Source organism: Anarhichas minor, unplaced genomic scaffold (genome assembly GCF_050575085.1).
Source record: "Anarhichas minor isolate MPS153535 unplaced genomic scaffold, ASM5057508v1 ptg000002l, whole genome shotgun sequence".
Taxonomy (NCBI): Eukaryota; Metazoa; Chordata; class Actinopteri; order Perciformes; family Anarhichadidae; genus Anarhichas; species Anarhichas minor.
In genome coordinates this window covers 5,779,734-5,797,953 of record NW_027466448.1, presented here as the reverse complement: position 1 = coordinate 5,797,953, position 18,220 = coordinate 5,779,734, and the positions used below count along the sequence as shown (strand labels likewise).

General features: G+C 41.6%; 1 protein-coding gene across 1 annotated transcript in view; it reads right to left on the bottom strand.

The window, feature by feature from the left end:
* The window catches only part of pappaa (pregnancy-associated plasma protein A, pappalysin 1a), a 79,715-nt gene that overhangs the window by 34,801 nt on the left and 26,694 nt on the right, over positions 1–18,220 (bottom strand). The window contains exons 8-10 of the mRNA XM_076086826.1: positions 13,053–13,181; positions 12,840–12,931; positions 10,043–10,239 (exon numbers count right to left, since the gene is read on the bottom strand). Of these exons, the coding sequence (XP_075942941.1) occupies positions 10,043–10,239; positions 12,840–12,931; positions 13,053–13,181 (418 nt within the window). The remainder of the gene's footprint in view (positions 1–10,042; positions 10,240–12,839; positions 12,932–13,052; positions 13,182–18,220) is intronic.

Sequence of the window (18,220 nt, the reverse complement as noted above, 5' to 3'; positions counted from 1 at the left end):
TATTTTACAGCAAAGAGAAAAAAAAAAAAACCTGTTTTTGTTGGCCCTCCTTCAATCTGTTATGCCTATAAACATTTTACTTTCAAATGGATTGCTTGATTATAACTACAATATCACAGCAGGATCTGTTGACAAAAGTAATGGAAAGATATGGCCAATCTGTTGTTTGTAAGGTATAGATGGATGAATGAAACTGTTGCAAGTGACAAGCAAAGCCAATGTTGTAATGCTTGTATTGTATAATGCTTGTTTTAAAGGGATTTGCCTCTCTAGGTGGTAGTCGTTTCTCTTGTGCAAAGAGGCAAATGGGAGGCCTATTTAGTAAAATAACAAAACAAAACCGATTAGACTACTTCTGACCGCCTCTACTACCCCCACTTATTCTAAACACATGTCTCCCTTGTTCTGATTCATAAAAAGGATGTAACACTCAGGAATATAAGTCATATGTTAAGATCCATTTGAAACAAAACAACTTCTCGCCATGAGTTCAACGTCTTAACTCAAAAACACACACTCACACACATGCTTACACACATGGTCCTAATTTGTACCAGCTGGTTAGTCAGACTGGCAGAAAACAGCCAATCCCTGGTCTGTAGACACAAACTGGTGTTTGTAAATCACCACTTCAGATAAAAGGAGAGCTAAGTGTCCTGAGCCAAGGGGAAAACCGGATAAAGGTGAGGAGAAAGAGAGTGCAAGCGTCAGCCTCATTAGCCTGAAAATATGCCTGTACTGTAAAAACATTCATTAAGAGCATAAAGCAAAACATAAACTTGTAAAGGGGGGGAGTTGGAAAGTGGCACTTTAAGTGAAGACAGAGTAATGACAATAATAAGGCCTCTAATAGCATAATGTACCACAGTCTTTCCCATTGTGACGGAGATCTAGTGACAGGGTCAAGTTAGATCACCTCTACTGAGGATGCCTGCGCAGAGCATATACAAACAGTGAAATACAAACATACACACATGCTACATCCTCTTTGGCTCGAAGACTGATGTTGGAGCTTCCAGATTGTCAAAATGTCCCATCTTGGACTGAAATCAATAAACCTCACAGACACATACACAAACATGGGCCACATGTTCACAGAAGACTATTGAGGCCCTCAAACATTTAGGAGGCCCCACAAAGGTCCTCCCTGTATCTTCCAAACATTAGAGGAGCACAGGAGCTTGAGAGGAATCTTAGCTGTCCTCTTATAATAAAACCATGCCACACCTAATAGGGTCAATAATTAAACTATTTGCTGTCACACATTAACCAGCAAATATTTCTGTTTCAATGTTTTGACAGTGACCTTTTTCTGGAGATATGGACATTTTGGACACATGCTAATTAGATTGGCACCTCCGAAAACATGTTTATTCCCAACAAAAGGTATTTATTTTTCCTCTTTTCCATTCATCCCTGTGGCTTTGTAAAATGCACATACTGTATATGAATTTGAAGCCTGAGCATGGAAAGCAGTAGTGAGCATGTGAGGCATTTGTGGAGAAAAAGGGCAACAGAGAGAAACTAGTATGAGCTTCCAAGCACCATCCCATGGTTTACTGGAATGCTGGTGAGAGCCTGGTGTGTGAGGTAATGTCCTGTCACCCAGCCCCGCCCATACCCACTGAAGCTCACCATCTCATTGGCCCAGGGCTAATGATGGGCCACTTCCATGGCCTACTGAGAATAGGGCTGTAAAAGTTAGTGAGTGGGTGCAATTAAGCAGTTTACCTATCCCACTCTCATCAGGGCAGACATGAGTAGTGACTGGGTGGTAGGGAACACGGACCACAAACTAATGTATAGGGATCGGTGAGCGTACAATGCCAGCAAGTTGAAAACAGATGGGTCTGTGGAGAACATAAATGTCCCTCAGTCAGTGGCCCCCTATGCTCAATAAAACAGGGCCAAACCCCTGCATATTAACAGCTTGAAAATGTTATACGGGGTCATCAGTGCCTTGAAACAAATACACGAGTCACAATGAGGTTTCCACATGGCAGAACCACAATAATAATTGAAACGGGAAAAGTAAAAGGGAAAAAGGAACGCCATCCTAGAGGTTTCTTTTTAATGTTACAACACGCTTATGTCACTGGCACTGTGCCTGACGAGGGCTGTGCGGTTTGGGGGAATGTTGGTGGGAGAAACAGTGCCAGAGGAGCTGGCCTTCCTGTGCTGCTGAGAGCAACAGCTCGGCTACTGTATGAGCTTATATTTTGTGGGCGTGTACGTGTGTATTTCAGCTTGTGCGACAGTATGTGCAAGTTTTGCCAGTGTGTTTGTTTGTCTGCATTTACATGCAGAGGAAAAGGAAGATGTGTAATTGTGTATGTTTGCTCAGCAGTAGGCCCTGTAGAGATTGCATGTATCCCCCACTAAAGTACACACTGCCTGCTTTTTGGGACCTGGGACAAATCTGGGCCAGTTGTTGTTTCCTAGTTTTTACCGATCAGAATAATATAATGAAACAGAGAGTTTCTCTTTTCCCTCCGAAGAATTACTTAAGACGAATGTGGTTATTTAATGCAGATCTCATGCATATGTTTTTTTACATCTGAAGATGGGTGAACTTCATATATAGCCAATTTCTTGCAGCGTGAGAGGACTAAAACGTTATCCCTTCTGTTGCTTGTGTATAATTAAGGGGAGTGTTCTCCAGGGGTGCGCAGGGGTTGCGTCAGAGATTGCCTGGGCAGCAGCCCTCTCTGGAGAAATCACCTGGCTTGCTGTTTGATCTTAAAGTTTAAATGCACAAACTCATCTACACACATGTATGTGACAGCACTTGGCGTGTGCGCACGCACACGCACACACACACACACACACACACACACACACACACACACACACACACACACAGGTTAGTTGCTAGGGCCAGTTCTCCAATCCAATCCCCCTAGAGCAAGTGAAGCTGGCTCACCATATTCCATGGTGTGGTAGTGGGGGAACATTATGTTCTGCTCCACAAAGACAGCAGTAGTACATTTCAGTCCCCTACGGACCTGCCCTATAATCCTGCATAGAGTTGGCAGTGTGTGTGTTTGCCTGTGTATCTCTATCTGACTGCATACCTGTGTGTGAGCTTGATCAGGAAGGAAGGTGGATCTTTCAGATAAGCTGAAGCCATCTTACTGTCTTCATATTAAAGGTCTTCAACATTTTGATTTGGCCTGACATGGGAAGAGGGAACAGTAAAGTCCAAAAAACGAAAACAACAACTATTAAACCTGGCTAGTATGTTACATTGGCTGTGAGGTTTTTTTTGGGATCATTAATATTTATTTAAACTGTATTTACTTCATACATTCTCTGGTGTCCATATGGTGTTTTGATTGGATCAAACTGCTGGGGGCATTTAAATGCAGGAATGGACGATAACAGCGGTTTTGGGCCATTTTCTATTATTACATTCATTTTTATTCAATGATGTATTTTCTGTTGAATGCTGCTAGACTTTCGGTCAAACTAATTTCCGGATTGTTTTACCTCAAATAACAACCACTAACCCCATCTGTTCATCCATCTGTCATTTGCAGTGGTGAAATGTCAGGGCCTTTAAGGTTCAGAGAAGGCCCTGGAATACTCAGATAAAAAAATTAAAAACGCATCTGATTAATTATATGAATAAAATAAAATAAAATATAAAATGACGCCGACTTGTTTCTGTTGCTTTGCGCATTCGAGTGGTTTTGTGTTGGGAAAAAAATGCTGGGTCTCTGGGGAGAATATCCTCCATCCAGGTGATTATTTTTCCTTGATAGAATTCCCTGATAATTGAACATAATGACAGCGTACGTTTGGATTGAAAATTGTATTAACCAATCATATTTGTATTTGTAGCCAATGGGCGTATTCTTTAAGAATTTTCACGGCTCCAGGGTATTAAGACCCGCTCACGAAACCTGGCTTAGTGCTAATTAGCGATTGATAGCCGACGCCGAAAATGGCAACAGATGGAGATAATATTGACGCAGCCGGTGAAGATAATATTGTTCCAGGTGGAGATGATATTATCGCGGGTTTATCATCAGTACCCTTTTCAAGATGACCATTCAATGAAAAGATGGACGTTGTTAAAAAAGGCCGCCCAATGCTCGAACTCCTTGAGCTCAATAAACCTGCAAAAGCCGGCTATGTTCGCCATTTTCAGGCTAGCAACTGGGAACGATACACTTGGCTTACGGGCTCAGTTCGACACAAGATGCTGTACTGCTGGGAGTGCTTGTTGTTCGGGACCACCAAGGGTGCGTGGAATTGGAAAGGCTACGAGAATCGTAGCTGTTAAACTAAGGCTGCACAAAAACACCAAAACACAGCAGGTCATCTTAAGGCAACGATTACCATGAACACTTTTGGAGACACAAGGCTTGAGGTACAGTTGGACGAACAGAGACGGAGAGAAACGACGATGATGGGGAGATTTTGAAACGTCTGATCCACTGTGAGATTTTTTCTCAGGAAACAGGATTTACTTTTCAGGGGCCATGATGACGGCAGAGAATCGTCAAATTGTGGTAATTACCTGGCACTACGATCATTTTTAGCGGAATATGATCCAGACTTGCACTGCCATTGGTCCACTTCAAAAGTGTTTATTGGAACCTCAACTCAAATACAGAACGACTTGATAAGTCCTATTGCCGATGTGATGGGTTGAGACGCTTAAAGAAGAAATAAGAAATGCACCCTTTGTAGCTGTAATGCTGGATGAAATATCAGATGTCAGCAATACTGCACAGCTATCGCTTGTTTTTCGTTTTGTAACAGACAGTGGCGCAAAAGGGGGATTCATCACATTTGAGGATGTGACAGGAAATAAATGGGCAGAGGACATAGCAGCCTTGGCCCATGGGTTCTTGGAGGAATATGGATGCATGGAAAAACTTGTAGCCCAGTGGTATGACGGCGCTGCCGCTATGGCCTCGGGGTTAAACGGAGTCCAAGGTAAAGGAAAATATCCCACAGGCTCTCTTCATACACTGTTATGCACATGGCCTCAATTTTGCAAAAATTTGAGAATGCCAAATTTTCTTCTCACACCTTTCTGGCCTGGCTGCATTCTTGTCTAGATCACCAAAACGAACACAGCTGTTAATAAATTATGTCAGAAGTGACTGCCAAGCGTGGCACCAACCGGGTGGAATTTTTCATCAAGATTAATGTGCACTGTATTTGAAAAGAAGGATGTTCTGGAAGGATCTGTTTCATTACGTAATTGAACACCATGATGAATTTGAAGATGCTGTAATATACAGTGCTGATGTCTACATATCACACCTGGGCAACTTTGAATTTAGCTTTTTGCTTTCAACTTTTTACAAAATGTTTGCACATGCAGATATGCTCTTTGACATTTTACAGAATAAGTCATTTGACATGCAGTTTTGTATGGCCAGGGTGGACGAGTTTATTCATTGCAATGGGGGACAGAGGGAAGGTTTTGATCAAATATATGACGAGAACACCGGCGTGCCAACTGGACGGAGAGCTCATGGAGAGACTCGCTCACACTACAAAAAGTTGCATGATGACATTCTGGACAATATTTTAAATCAAGTGCAAAATCGGTTTAAAGATCATGAAAATCATTCCTTCCTTTCCCTTCTGGACCCCCTACAGTTCACCAGCTTTAAGATTACATTCCCTGAAACTGCCTTCTCAAGCCCGACAGCAAGCTACGACCCGGACAAATGTGACCTTCTCCTCTTTCTCCAAGGTAAAGGACTCTATGACAGCATGCATCAGCTATATGCACTAACATGTTTAGTTTTAACAATCCCTGTCACCACTGCATCTGTGGAAAATAAATTTGTCCGCCCTCAAATGGATAAAAACATATGCGAGGAACACAACAGGACAATCCCGACTATGTGCATTAGCTTCCATAGCTATTGAAAAGCAAGGATCTTGGATCTGAAAACCAGGGATCGGCTTAATGACTGGGTCATTGAAAAATTCATCCAACAGGACAGGAGGATGGATTTCGTCTTCAAGTGAACGTCATCGGTGAGGGAAATTTGTATTGCTGGTTTTGATTCAGCGTTGCATCTCCTTGAACTTGTTGCATTTTGTTTCCACGCACTTGTTAAATGATTGTTGCTCATAAAGTGACTGCCTCCATGACGTCCGATAAGTGCAATATAGAACAACATTATTTTGGAAGATGGAGCAGTAAAATTATATTTTACCTATTGCAGAAAAGCAAAATGGTGGAGGCTACTAAGCTATTGTGTACAAAAAACGGGCAGTATGTAAACCCTCTCTCAGCAGTGGTTTCAATGGGGGAGTATTCACCCATCCTTGGCTTTGCTCTGGTGTGTGAAGAATTAGAAGTTAAGAAAAACAAAGTTCACCTCTCATGCACAAATGCTGTGCATTGAGATTATCATTCACCATGGCATTTAATGGATACAAGGATGTGTTCCAGTATTCCTCTGTAGCTATGTCTGCATGTTTTACAATAGAAATATATTTCTGTGAAGACCTCTTATGCACACCCACACAACTACATGGCACTTGAGCAGATACATGATCTCTCCTTCTCCTCAAGTGCCTTCTTGCGCTGTTGTTACTTTCTTGCATCCGCAAAGATCCCTATCACTGTGGTCTCTCTCTCTCTCTCTCTCTCTCTCTCTCTCTCTCTCTCTCTCTCTCTCTCTCTCTCTCTCTCTCTCTCTCTCTCTCTCTCTCTCTCTCTCTCTCTCTCTCTCTCTCTCTCTCTCTCTCTCTCTCTCTCTCTCTCTCTCTCTCTCTCTCTCTCTCTCAGATACGGACGCAGTATCAACTCCCTCTTTAGACATCAAACAGAACTGATACACAAAACCAATACAGGACTTGTTTACTAGATCAGGAGGAAATGATGTATTATCCCCTACCCCCAACAAACTCATTCAGAACAAAAAACACTCACAAACACACAGGTAGTTGGTTACACTTTCTAGGCCAATGTCTACCAAAGAGCTATGAACCACGAACATATGAACAACTGTTAGCTGTGAGCTGCAGCTCAGCCATCACCATGTTGAGTGCCGTGTGGAGATAATAGATATGCTCTGCCTTCCAGAATGACAAACACAAGTCAACATTAACTGACCCTGTCAGCAGGACTACATCGTATTTTAGCTGCCTTACAAACCCACTACAAATCATTGTTGCAAAAATAGAAATGTTTGCTGATGATGAATGCTGATGTAAAGGATAAGATCAAGAAAAAACTAAAGGTAACTACAGCACACTGTCTTAAGCTAACACCAGCATCCATTTCTGTACACCAATGCGTTCTCTTGAAATGACTCAGGAACTCAATTGTCCTTGAAAAACGGGACTACGGCCTTACGCACTTTCCCAGACGGTACAGCATGCACCCTGGATTTAGTTTCAGCAATGGTTGATCTGTTACTGGCAGAAGACGCACACTTCTCTTTCACATATCAACATTAAGCTATGATCCAACACAACAGAAGTCAATTAATGTCAGGTTGCTGCAAGTTTACACCAAAGCTGATATTTCTACCATATATATCACAAGCTGAAATGAGGTGACTTCATAAGATAAGCCCGTACTAATTTTCCAAGTCAAATATAAAGTACACAAGAAGTAATGTATTCAGTGTTGTCTTCTTTAAATACAGAAAATAAGCCCTGCAGTTACCCTTCTCAATCCTCGCCATTTTATTACTGATGACATTCATCTAAGTCTCGGAGCAATTTACTACCCCAACACTAAATCTCTTTCAAGGGCAATACTGTATGCGAGTTTGCATCTGCAAAGCCACAGTGCTACATTGCTCAGAAAAATTACATAAAAATCTCAACAAAGATTCTAGATCAAGAGTATACCATCTTAAGTAACTATGCAGCTCTGAGGCTTGAACTTTGGATTTCACGTCAAGTGCGCATGGGCCTTTCACATCCCTTTCCACCAACAAATCAAAGGGAAATCAAATCCCTTATGTAAACATGGGCCAACCAACTGAAAAAAATAGGATGAAGTACTTTAGATAGGGAATGTGATCCAGATGCTTAAAAAAAAAAGACTATTCATTGGGCACACTATGACTGATTCCTGGTTGGAATCAAGAGCTATTGTTTGCGAACACAGCAATTAAAATACCAGATGTGAGACATCACCAAAAGCCTCTTCAAAATAGGTAACATCTTCAATAAAGTTGTTTTGCTACTGATCAGCCACTGTGGTGTTTAATATGTTGTTCTAAAGTGGCCACATTTAAACTGGATCCATGAACAAAGGCAAGCCCACAGCCTGGTCTTCATCTCCAGAACCAATCCTCACATGCTTCATCTGTGGCATGAGCCTCCAGGACAGTCGCCATAGCCACATGCATGCAATTGCACAATTGCTTAGGAGCATTGCCTGGACAAGAATCTCAACTCAGTTATTTGAGGCTGTGTTTTGTTATCTTTGTTTTCAGAAGGACTACAATAAGCAAACAAGTGAGCATGATTGTGTGCATGCACCATTGTGCGAGCATCTTGTGCGAGCAGATTTGTTGTTTGTGCGTGCGTATGCTCGACACTGCAAGGATGCAGTGTCGCCAAAGTTAATTTCGTTTGAAGAGATGGCATTTGATGTTGCTGTAGTGCATGTTACTGGAGTGGGAAAATAAAGGGCAGGGAATGTACTGATGTTGGTGAGAAAAATAGCCTTTGAGGACCTCATTTTAAATGTAACTCACAATTTACTGGATAGAAGTATGACAGAAGATATAGAGTGAAAAGGACAGACAGACCGTTGTGTTTGCTTAACCTGTGTTTGGACATTTTCCACACGTCCACATGCACTCCAGTGGCCTTGTAATGAGGTGATCTCATCACACATGATCTTTGGGGAACAGTGTGTTCTCTACGGGAACAGTGATTTTCCTATGAACAAAGTGTCCTTCACAGCAGAAATCATTTTTGATGGTTCTGTGGACATGTTCCACTGGTGTAATTTCTCTCAGAGAATAAAACATCTGCAATGTTGTTGGTTGGACCACAGGCTCGGACAGAAGTGGTGCCATACCAAATATCAAATACATTAAATTATGTTGGTTAAACTCCTTTTGTTTGTGTAAGTCCTTGCCAAAGTGTTGATGAGCAAGGCACCTGACCACAACTGTTCAAGAACACCTAGTTCCTTGGCCTTGTCTCTCTTTTGGAGGGGTAAAAGTAGTAATGAGCATATTGATATTGATATCACTCTTAACACCAGGGCAAAATAATGCAGGATGTTTGCTTTAACATTTGGTTTGAACAACAAATACCAATACCAATAATTCATTGAAATAATGAAGAGGGCTTTAAAGAAGATAGAATACTTCAACAACATTCCGTAGCTTTGAACATCCATATTATGGAAAGGGGATTAAATAAGATTGAGCCCTAATGCACTTATATGTGTCCGAAGATTTGTGTGTGTGTGTGTGTGTGTGTGTGTGTGTACTTGAATTTAAGCCTCCCCCTAATGTTTTGGGCAATCAGTCCCTTTCTGCGTTGCGACAGCGGATCAATGCTTCCACCAGGCTTACATGGAATCAATGGCTTCTTCTCTTGTCTTCAATAAGCATTACTTTAATTAATGAGAGCGGCAAACTTCTGCATCCTCCTCAAGAGACATCTAATTAAATTTCCCAATCTGTAAAATTACTTCACTGGCAAACAAGCAGAGGAAGTTGTTTTTGCAACTGTATCGCAAAAATTGGGGCTTTGTTGTAATGATTGTGTAAAACATTTATGGATGAGAAAGTAACAGGATCAAATTATCAATAAATCAAATACCATACCCCAAAAAATGAAGGAGAATGTCTGTTGGTACTGTAATGATCCATGATGATCCAATTTGTTGAGGGGATAGAGGACTCTTTGACTGACTGGTTGTTTGATGAAATATTTGATGTCATGTCTACATAGTTGTATTGCTATTAAGCTGTGACGTGATAACGTACATGAAACTGTTATGTGTAATAGAAAAATTTGAAAAATACACTGCATATATATATATATATACACATCCAGGATAAACTGTGTATGCCCGTACCTTCGTAACAGCAGGATATCCAGCAGTCACCTCACCAGAGCAGTAAGGCTTCTCCTCATGGGAAACTTCGACAGTGGAGGCCCACTGGTCAAGGAAACCATTGGGAGTGTAGAGGCCACAGTCTCTGACACCCGTCTCCTGCTCAAAGTCCTCACACACCCCATCGCCATCATAGTAGTAGCACAGGCTTGGCTCCTCTGCAGGTAAACAGACAATAGAAAAAGTGGCAATTTCAAATAAACAGTTATCTGTTTTTTTTTTCTGGATAGTCATTTTCAGTAAATTCACTTTTTAGGTCAGCTAATACATCAGTCCGATTCCACATATCAGCGCCGCCACCCTGCTTTTTCTTGGAGCATGTTTTTATTTGAACAGGTGAGTTTTGAAACACTTTACAACTCACTCCCCTTCTTCATCCTATTTTTATAGAACATGTGTACCCGCTGAGCCTCCAGGATACTATTCTCTACTATCTACATTATTTTGGAAGGTGAAGAGAGGACCAGATGAGGAAGGGGGAGGAAGGTAAGGGATAAAAGGTGCAGGAAAAAAGGAGGATACATTATTTTAACAGACATTCCACCCGGAGTTAAGGTCTGGAACTGGAAGCTTGTGGACTGGAGGAAAAGGGAGCAGAGCAGGGAGGTTGCCTGGGCCTCATTGCTCTCAGCCCTCAGCTAAAGCAGTATCAGCCGGTGGGGTTCCAGTTAGGGGGAAAGGCGGCATTCTGTGCCAAGTTGGCCGGGGCCTCCTTCTCGAAATTCCAGCCCTCTCCAGCAAAGCCAAAAACTCAAGTCAGTTCTGTGATCTGGCAATGGTAAAACGAGGGGCTACTGAGGGGGCATACAGAATACACTCCCGCCAATCACTCAGCAGGAGCAGAGGCAAGGAAGAAGTGAAGGAGCGAGGCATGAGGAAGCTCAAACAGTGGCTCGTAAATTCTGTAGAAGTAATAGGCAGAAAGAGAGCTAAAGAGAGAAGAGGAGGAAAAGGAGAAAGAGAAAGGGTATTGCTACAGTATTTGAATATGGACAGGGGTGATTGAGTCTAAGAGAAAAAGAAGAGAGCCCTACATTTGGAGAAAGAAAGAGCGATGAGATGAACGAAGATAGATAGAGAGAAAAGAAAGGTCCAGCAGCTGTCAAAGCAAACTGTATTGTTCTTTTGTTTTTGTTTTTTTAAGACAGCAACCCAAGCTACACAGACAACATGTCAAAGCAGGGCAAATCTGACCTTCCAAAACCATCACTTTTCTGACAGCTAGCATGTGTGAATATGGTTTAAGCATATTGCCTTTCCTTTATGCTTTATCCGCACCTGTGTTTACTGTGGCTTGGAGCGCAATTGAGACATAACCACTGGGATTGTTAAGCCAGGTGGGGTCATGTGAAAAGAACTTTGTTGATTTCGTCAATTTCAGATGTAATTCGGCTCAATCGTGTGAATAGCTTATTAGAGCTAATCCAGACTGTAGCACCCTGGCCCTCTTGTACAGTATACATTTCCATCCAACTCCCTCTTTCACTAGCCAACACACTGACAAGCAGGCACTCCCTCACACATCCAGACAGATGGACAGAAGGTCCCATCATTATAGTGTCAGATTTCTGTGCAAAACTACAACTTTTCTCAGACAATATCAGACACACACACAAACACACACACACACACACTTACACACACCCTTGAGCACTGCAGTTGGTGGAAAAACAACATAGCAAATGCAGTCATCTAGCAATCTGATAGGAATTAAGTGGCCACTTCACAGAGGCTGACACGTGTGTGTGTGCATGTACTGTACATGCACACACACACACACACATGCAATCACAACAGGGGGGCAAAATGATTGTCTACAGCAGGGGAACTGGACAGGAAACATCCATCTGTTCATAAAGAAACAACGTAGGAGATGCCAGTCACTCAACTATATAAAATCAGACGACTCACCCTAATAATGATTTCCAGATTTATTTATTTTTTAACAGGAGGTCAAAGTGATTATGATATCTGATAGCCAGTCAAATCCACAGATAGAATAATACCATGGCACAGAAGAACACAGAACTGTAATGGTCTGATGGTCAAATCACAACTTGATAAATGTTGCATGTAACATGTACACGCTATTTAAAATGTCACTTTTGGGCAATAAAATATGTTAGGAAGTGTGACAACCCCTCCCACTCTTGCCACTGTTTGTGACTCCTTGTGTGACCTTCCTGTGTTTTCCTGTTCCTGTTTAGAAGGCAGTCAAAGTGGCAGAGGTGTGTCAATCAAGTCCTCTTAATTGTTCCCCCTGTTTGCTATAGAAGAGGGCAGGATATGTCAGTTCTTTCTCTCTGGCCAAAATCCAACAAATTAGCAGGGAGCGGAATTGGGTTATAAAACCCGCCAACGGAGAGTCTACATCGATGCTGACTCAACCAGCTATCCTCACTGACCATGTCTAACTCCGCTTTGTGTTCATCATGAAACACGCTCCATACAAATGGTTAAATTCATATAGACGTTACCAACTTAAAGGTTATATTATATTTAGGATCAACCCCCCGTCTAGTCAGTTGCAGATTTGCTCATTTGATTATTTCAGTTATTTGAATATTTATTTATAGTTTCCTTGCTTGAGAGAGGGACGTTGCCTACACCCTTGCACTCAATACACCACTGATAATCCTGATTTACTTGTTTCGCCATAATTCTCTTTTTTTTCCAGTATTTTCTTTAAAGACAATCCTGAGAAAGAAATACGTGACTGAATTTTAAACACGGCAACAACTTTGTCCATCGGACTTACCAATACAGTTGAAGAAGGGCTCTTTCTTGCACTGACTGGAGCAGCCATCCCCATTCATAGAGTTCATATCATCACATTCCTCTCCTTTGGCACTAAAATAGCAGGAGAAGGTACTCAGAAAACATCCATACTTTTTTTTGAAAATGCTTCATTGCACATCCGTGTGCATGCATTTATATATACTTTGATAGTGTGAATGTAAGTGCCCGTTACCTCTGGATCCGTCCATCTCCGCAGTAGGGTGCACCCAGTTCGTGTATCAGAGGTGGGGAGGGCTCACTCTCACTCCGGCCGGAGATGGTTTGGACCTGGTAAGTGTACTCAACATGTGGCGCCACATCCCTGCACAGAGAGAGGCAAAAATCACAGTATGCCCATATATTTCAGAAAAATGTGAAGCCTCGAAGAAATGTCTGATTTTCACCACATCTAAAGAAAGGGGATAGAGCAACTGAGAAAGATACTCGGACCAGGCCTGTGGAGAACGGGTCGATAGGACTACTGCTCTGTTGTGTGTGTGTGTGTGTGTGTGTGTGTGTGTGGTAGCAATCTTTATCTTTATGTATCTCAAGTACCACTAGCACGACACAAATTAGAACACCTGTCTCAGCACACACGTCCACACATCTACCTATCCAGTCACTGCATTTACCCGCTTTGGGTCCAGCTTTGTTTTGTTTCCTCATCAAAGTGATTCATGGAACCATCGTGATGACTACACAATGGTCAGGGGAAATATTGGGGGACTACTCACTTTGTCGGTGTAAGTCGCCATGATGGTTTCTTGAGTCACCATGATAAGGAAGTCTGAAAAAAAAAGTCTGAAAGGAAAAAAAACATAAATGAGAAAACCAAAACCATAAACGAAAAAAAATAAAAACCAAGCTGTAAATGAGAAACCATAAGCAAAGCAACAAAACAAAACTGAAGTAAAGAAAACTGTAGATGAGCGACAACAGGAGTGCAAGTGAGGGTGCTGTCATGACATTAGTTGTTTTTTATTATTATTTTAATTTAAATTTTTTCTCTCTGATCTGTTCTACTACCACCATCAGGTTTCATCATTTCTGTTGGATGCTGGCTATTTTGGTGCTATTCTATATGGACAGGCTTACTGGTTCCAAACTGCTTCAAGTGAATGATATGGGTCATTCGTATGAATCCACATTATTGTTTAATCTTAACAACTTCCTTAACAGGAAACAAAACTAAGAACAAAATAAATTCAAATTAACAAGTAAAGGCAGGCAAAGAATCAGAGATTTTACGTATTAATTTATCTATTTTGACTATTATAAACAATAAAAACAGAAAAACTGCTTTTCACACCAGCACTCTCATTTGCAGCTATGTTGTACACAGTTTTCTTTCCATTTTGAGTTATCATTTTTTTCTTTTTGCTCATAGTTTTGGTTTCTCATTTTCGAGCTTGATTTGTCTCTTATGGTCATGGTTTCTCCTTCATGGTTTCCTTTTTTGGCTTTCAGAGTTTTTGACCCTACATTCTGTGTGTCCGGGTGTGAGTGTATACACTAGACTGAAGACAAAGGTTGAGACATTATTCTTTGCAGATTGCATGGTGGTGTGGCGGCTAGTACTGTCGCTTCACAGCAAGAGGGCCTGGTATTTCCCTCTCTGTGGAGTTTGCACGTTCTCCCCGTGTCAGCGTGGGTTCTCTTTGGGTTCTCCGGCTTCCTCCCACAGTCCAAAGACATGCAGCTTTGGTTAAGTGATTACTCTAAATTGCTCGTCGGTGTGCATGTGAGCGTGAATGGTCGTCTGTCTCTATGTGTCAGCCCTGCGATAGTTTGGTGACCTGTCCAGGGTGTTGCCTGCCTTTGCCCAGTGACAGCCGGGATCGGCTCCACCCCACTGCGACCCTGAACAGGATAAGGTTAAAGATGATGGATGGATGGATGGATGGATGGATGGATGGATGTCAGAGTTCAAACAATCAGGTTTTGGTAAGCGTGACTATATCGGCTCTATAGAGGCGACATAGATCCGATAGAGAAAATGAGTGAGCGCGATAAATGCTGTATGTTCTTTATGTTATTATATACGTAAGGGGTCAGGAATGCATAATTGTTGTGTATAAATATGGCTAGTATTGGTTAAGTACATGGCAAAAATGAGGTATGGGGGAACAACATCAGTAAATGAGGGTAAATAGGACCGATAGGTTAGCCGTAGATCATTTCATGTGGACCATCAAGTACTATAGACCTAATTTTGGAATGCCCTCTTCAATGCGGTAAATGCAGTAACCAGCATGCAGGGAGACTGAACTGCTCACATGAGTACGAGGGCATACACACATTCTTATGTCCTTTACACAAAGGGACTCACACACTTGCACGCACATACAAATACATGATGGCACACACGCAATATTGATTTTAAGTGCGTCATTGCTGGGCTGCATAGACATACAGTTAAACATAGACACAACACTGGCTTTATCACCGCTGCTCAAGAGACCCTCGAGACATGAGTGTCTTTAAGTGTTGTGTCTAAAAGTGATTATAAACCATTGAACAAAAAAATGTAGCGAAATACAACAGAAACTCCTCTCTGCCTAAAGCGTCGCAGCCTGTTTTAACCTCAGAATAAGGCTTTTCACATTGGGAAAAAAAAACAATCTTTAAAGATAGTCACTTTCAGTTGCATGACAATATCTGATCCTCACATTAATTAAACAAGCCAAAAAATGTTGAGCTTGTAACGAATGCCATCCCAGCATAAAGCTGTGCCCCACTTGAGCCACTCTAGCCAAAACGTCTGGACACACACCTTTATATAATTGCAGTTGAGTGTTCAAAAAACATAGACGAAGACAAAGGTTTAATGAAATAAGCGGGTACTCTGCATACCCATGTACAAACATATACACCCAAATGCACTGCATTACAAGAAAGGTGGTAAAGTGAGCGTTTGCTTGCGCATACATGCACTCCTGCTCCTTTCCACACAAACACCAACAAAAGATTTACAACAAGAAAGAGTATTTTCTTCATGACATTTCTGACTATGGTCCTTGGCTTTTGTTTTTCGCTTCATCTTCATTTCTCTTGTGTTTGTTCATCACATTCCCGGCAGAAACAAGTAGACCAAGTTCAAGTTAGCTGTACTCAATTATTAAAACTAATGGACCTAAAGATCATGTAACAAAATGCAAAATGTGTGCCTAGGATGAGATATTTATGTTGGCTTTATTGTTATCAACACAGAATGTTTGACCCGACAGACTCTCTTTTATACATGTCCTGTTCTGCAATGTTGGCTCATGCCGGTGTAACTCCAGGCTACACTAAAACATGCCCCCCCCCTAATTGAATTAGTTTAGCCCCTGGAAAAGTTGAGCTGTGGGAGACTTTATCTTTGAGGAGAGCAAACACACAGAATAGGTGGAAAGAAGAGAAACAGATATATTGCTTTGCAGGAAGGCAGCACATGAACTTTCATTTTTATGGATAATGAGAAATTCTGGTTTTCGTAATCCAATGCACAGAAAAGTAATTGCACCGCTTGATCAGGCCGCACTGAGAGACATGGTCATGCAAGAACAAAGACACAAGTGGCTAGACCTGGCTGAGTAGGAGGTAAAACACAGAAAAAATCAAAAGAAGAAACAGAAAAAGGGAAGAATAAATGGTGACCTCTTAAATAGGACCTAGAATTGCATATTTAGGGTAGGGGGACATTTGAAAAATGGCCGCATTGTTTGCACGTTCACATTTTCATGACAAGCAATGTCTAGCAGTCCTGGGAATACTGACAGTCTGCTTTCAGAAGCAAATGAGGATGTAGCTTGATGTGAGGTGGCACAACCACTGCCTCCCAGATCACAGGCTGTGGTTTGCGTCCATAGTCAACGTTGATTTTGTTTTGCAAGTCTAAATAGGCTAAGAACTATAAAACCAGTTAACATTGTCAATAGTGGCCTACTGCAAACACCTTTTGAACCAGACAAACTTTCTCCTGAAAAATGCCGTTAAAATCTTGGGTCGAGATCTGGACCATTCTCAATTATTTTCCCATACTACAAGACATTAGATGACACTGTGTCATGAATTACTACCTGCTTGGGCCACATAGGCAGCTCCCTCAACCTACCAAAGTGTCTGCATGCCATGATTCTGGACTCACCTGCCCTGTCTAAAATGAGGGCACTGGGGCCTTTCTCTATGGTCCCAGATAAAATGTTTGGGTCGGCTATGAAGGCCAAACGACCTACTTAAAAAACTGCTTTGCCCTGTGTAGGCCTTTGTGCTTCACATGGGCAGCAGTTGACTATTCGATGGTCAATTTGTCAGAGTTCGCACCATGGCACCAAGTGTTTCTAAACAGATTGCAGAGATTATTTCAGATGTATACAGATCCAAGGACATATCCATGCTCCACTCCACTAGTAGGGTTTCGACATCGTGTGCTGGACTAAGTATGCTGAAAAGCAACATATTATATTACCTGGTTCTCATAATGCTAAAGGGTCAAAAGTGCAACTCCTCATAGCGTGATAACAACTCTTTAAATGTAGCTCTCAACCTGTTCCCAATTAGGTGCATGCTTGATTCCACCTGACCTCACTGCTAATAGCCATGCTGTGTTAGACGCTGCAGTTGGCAGCAGGGAAGAATGAAGTAGAGGAAGGGCTGCATATATATATATATATATATATATATATATATATATATATATATATATATATATATATATATATATATATATATAGGCATATTTGACACGTGTGTATGTAATGGACAATATGCTGTGACATGACTTCCGGCAACCAACCAAGCAACCAACCAGACTTCATAATACCACACTTTGTATCTGTTACTGATTAGATAAGATATGTAACTGATCTGAGATGCAGCTCATACTACAAAGGACTTTACTCCAGTCGCAGAGATGTCACATGATAAGATTTCATTATTGGTGCTTCTTTGTGCATCCAGACATTCTTCTCAAGACCCCTCTAGGAATAGAGGTTTTATCTTGGCTCATGCTCAAACTCAGACGCAAGGCACTGTAATATGCCTTTCAAAGTGCTTTGATAGCACCAGGTGACACATGGACGCATGTGCTAATGTATGTGCCTGCTACTGAGCGCAAGAAGAGAGTTGGTGTGTGTTTGTGTTCATCTGTGTGTGTTCCTGTCTCTACTAGTGTGTGCACGAGGCTGTGTGAGCATGCATATGGATGTGTTTCCGTTCTGTAGCTGCTTGTTGTTCTTGGCTGAGAGATCGTAGATGGGAAAAGCAGATACATTTAAGGAAGTTGAGAAAATATCTTTGATTGAGCATGAACAACAACAAACAAGGCTATGCTATTTCTGGCAGCTAACATGCATTTGTGGTTTTACTGCTATTCATTTT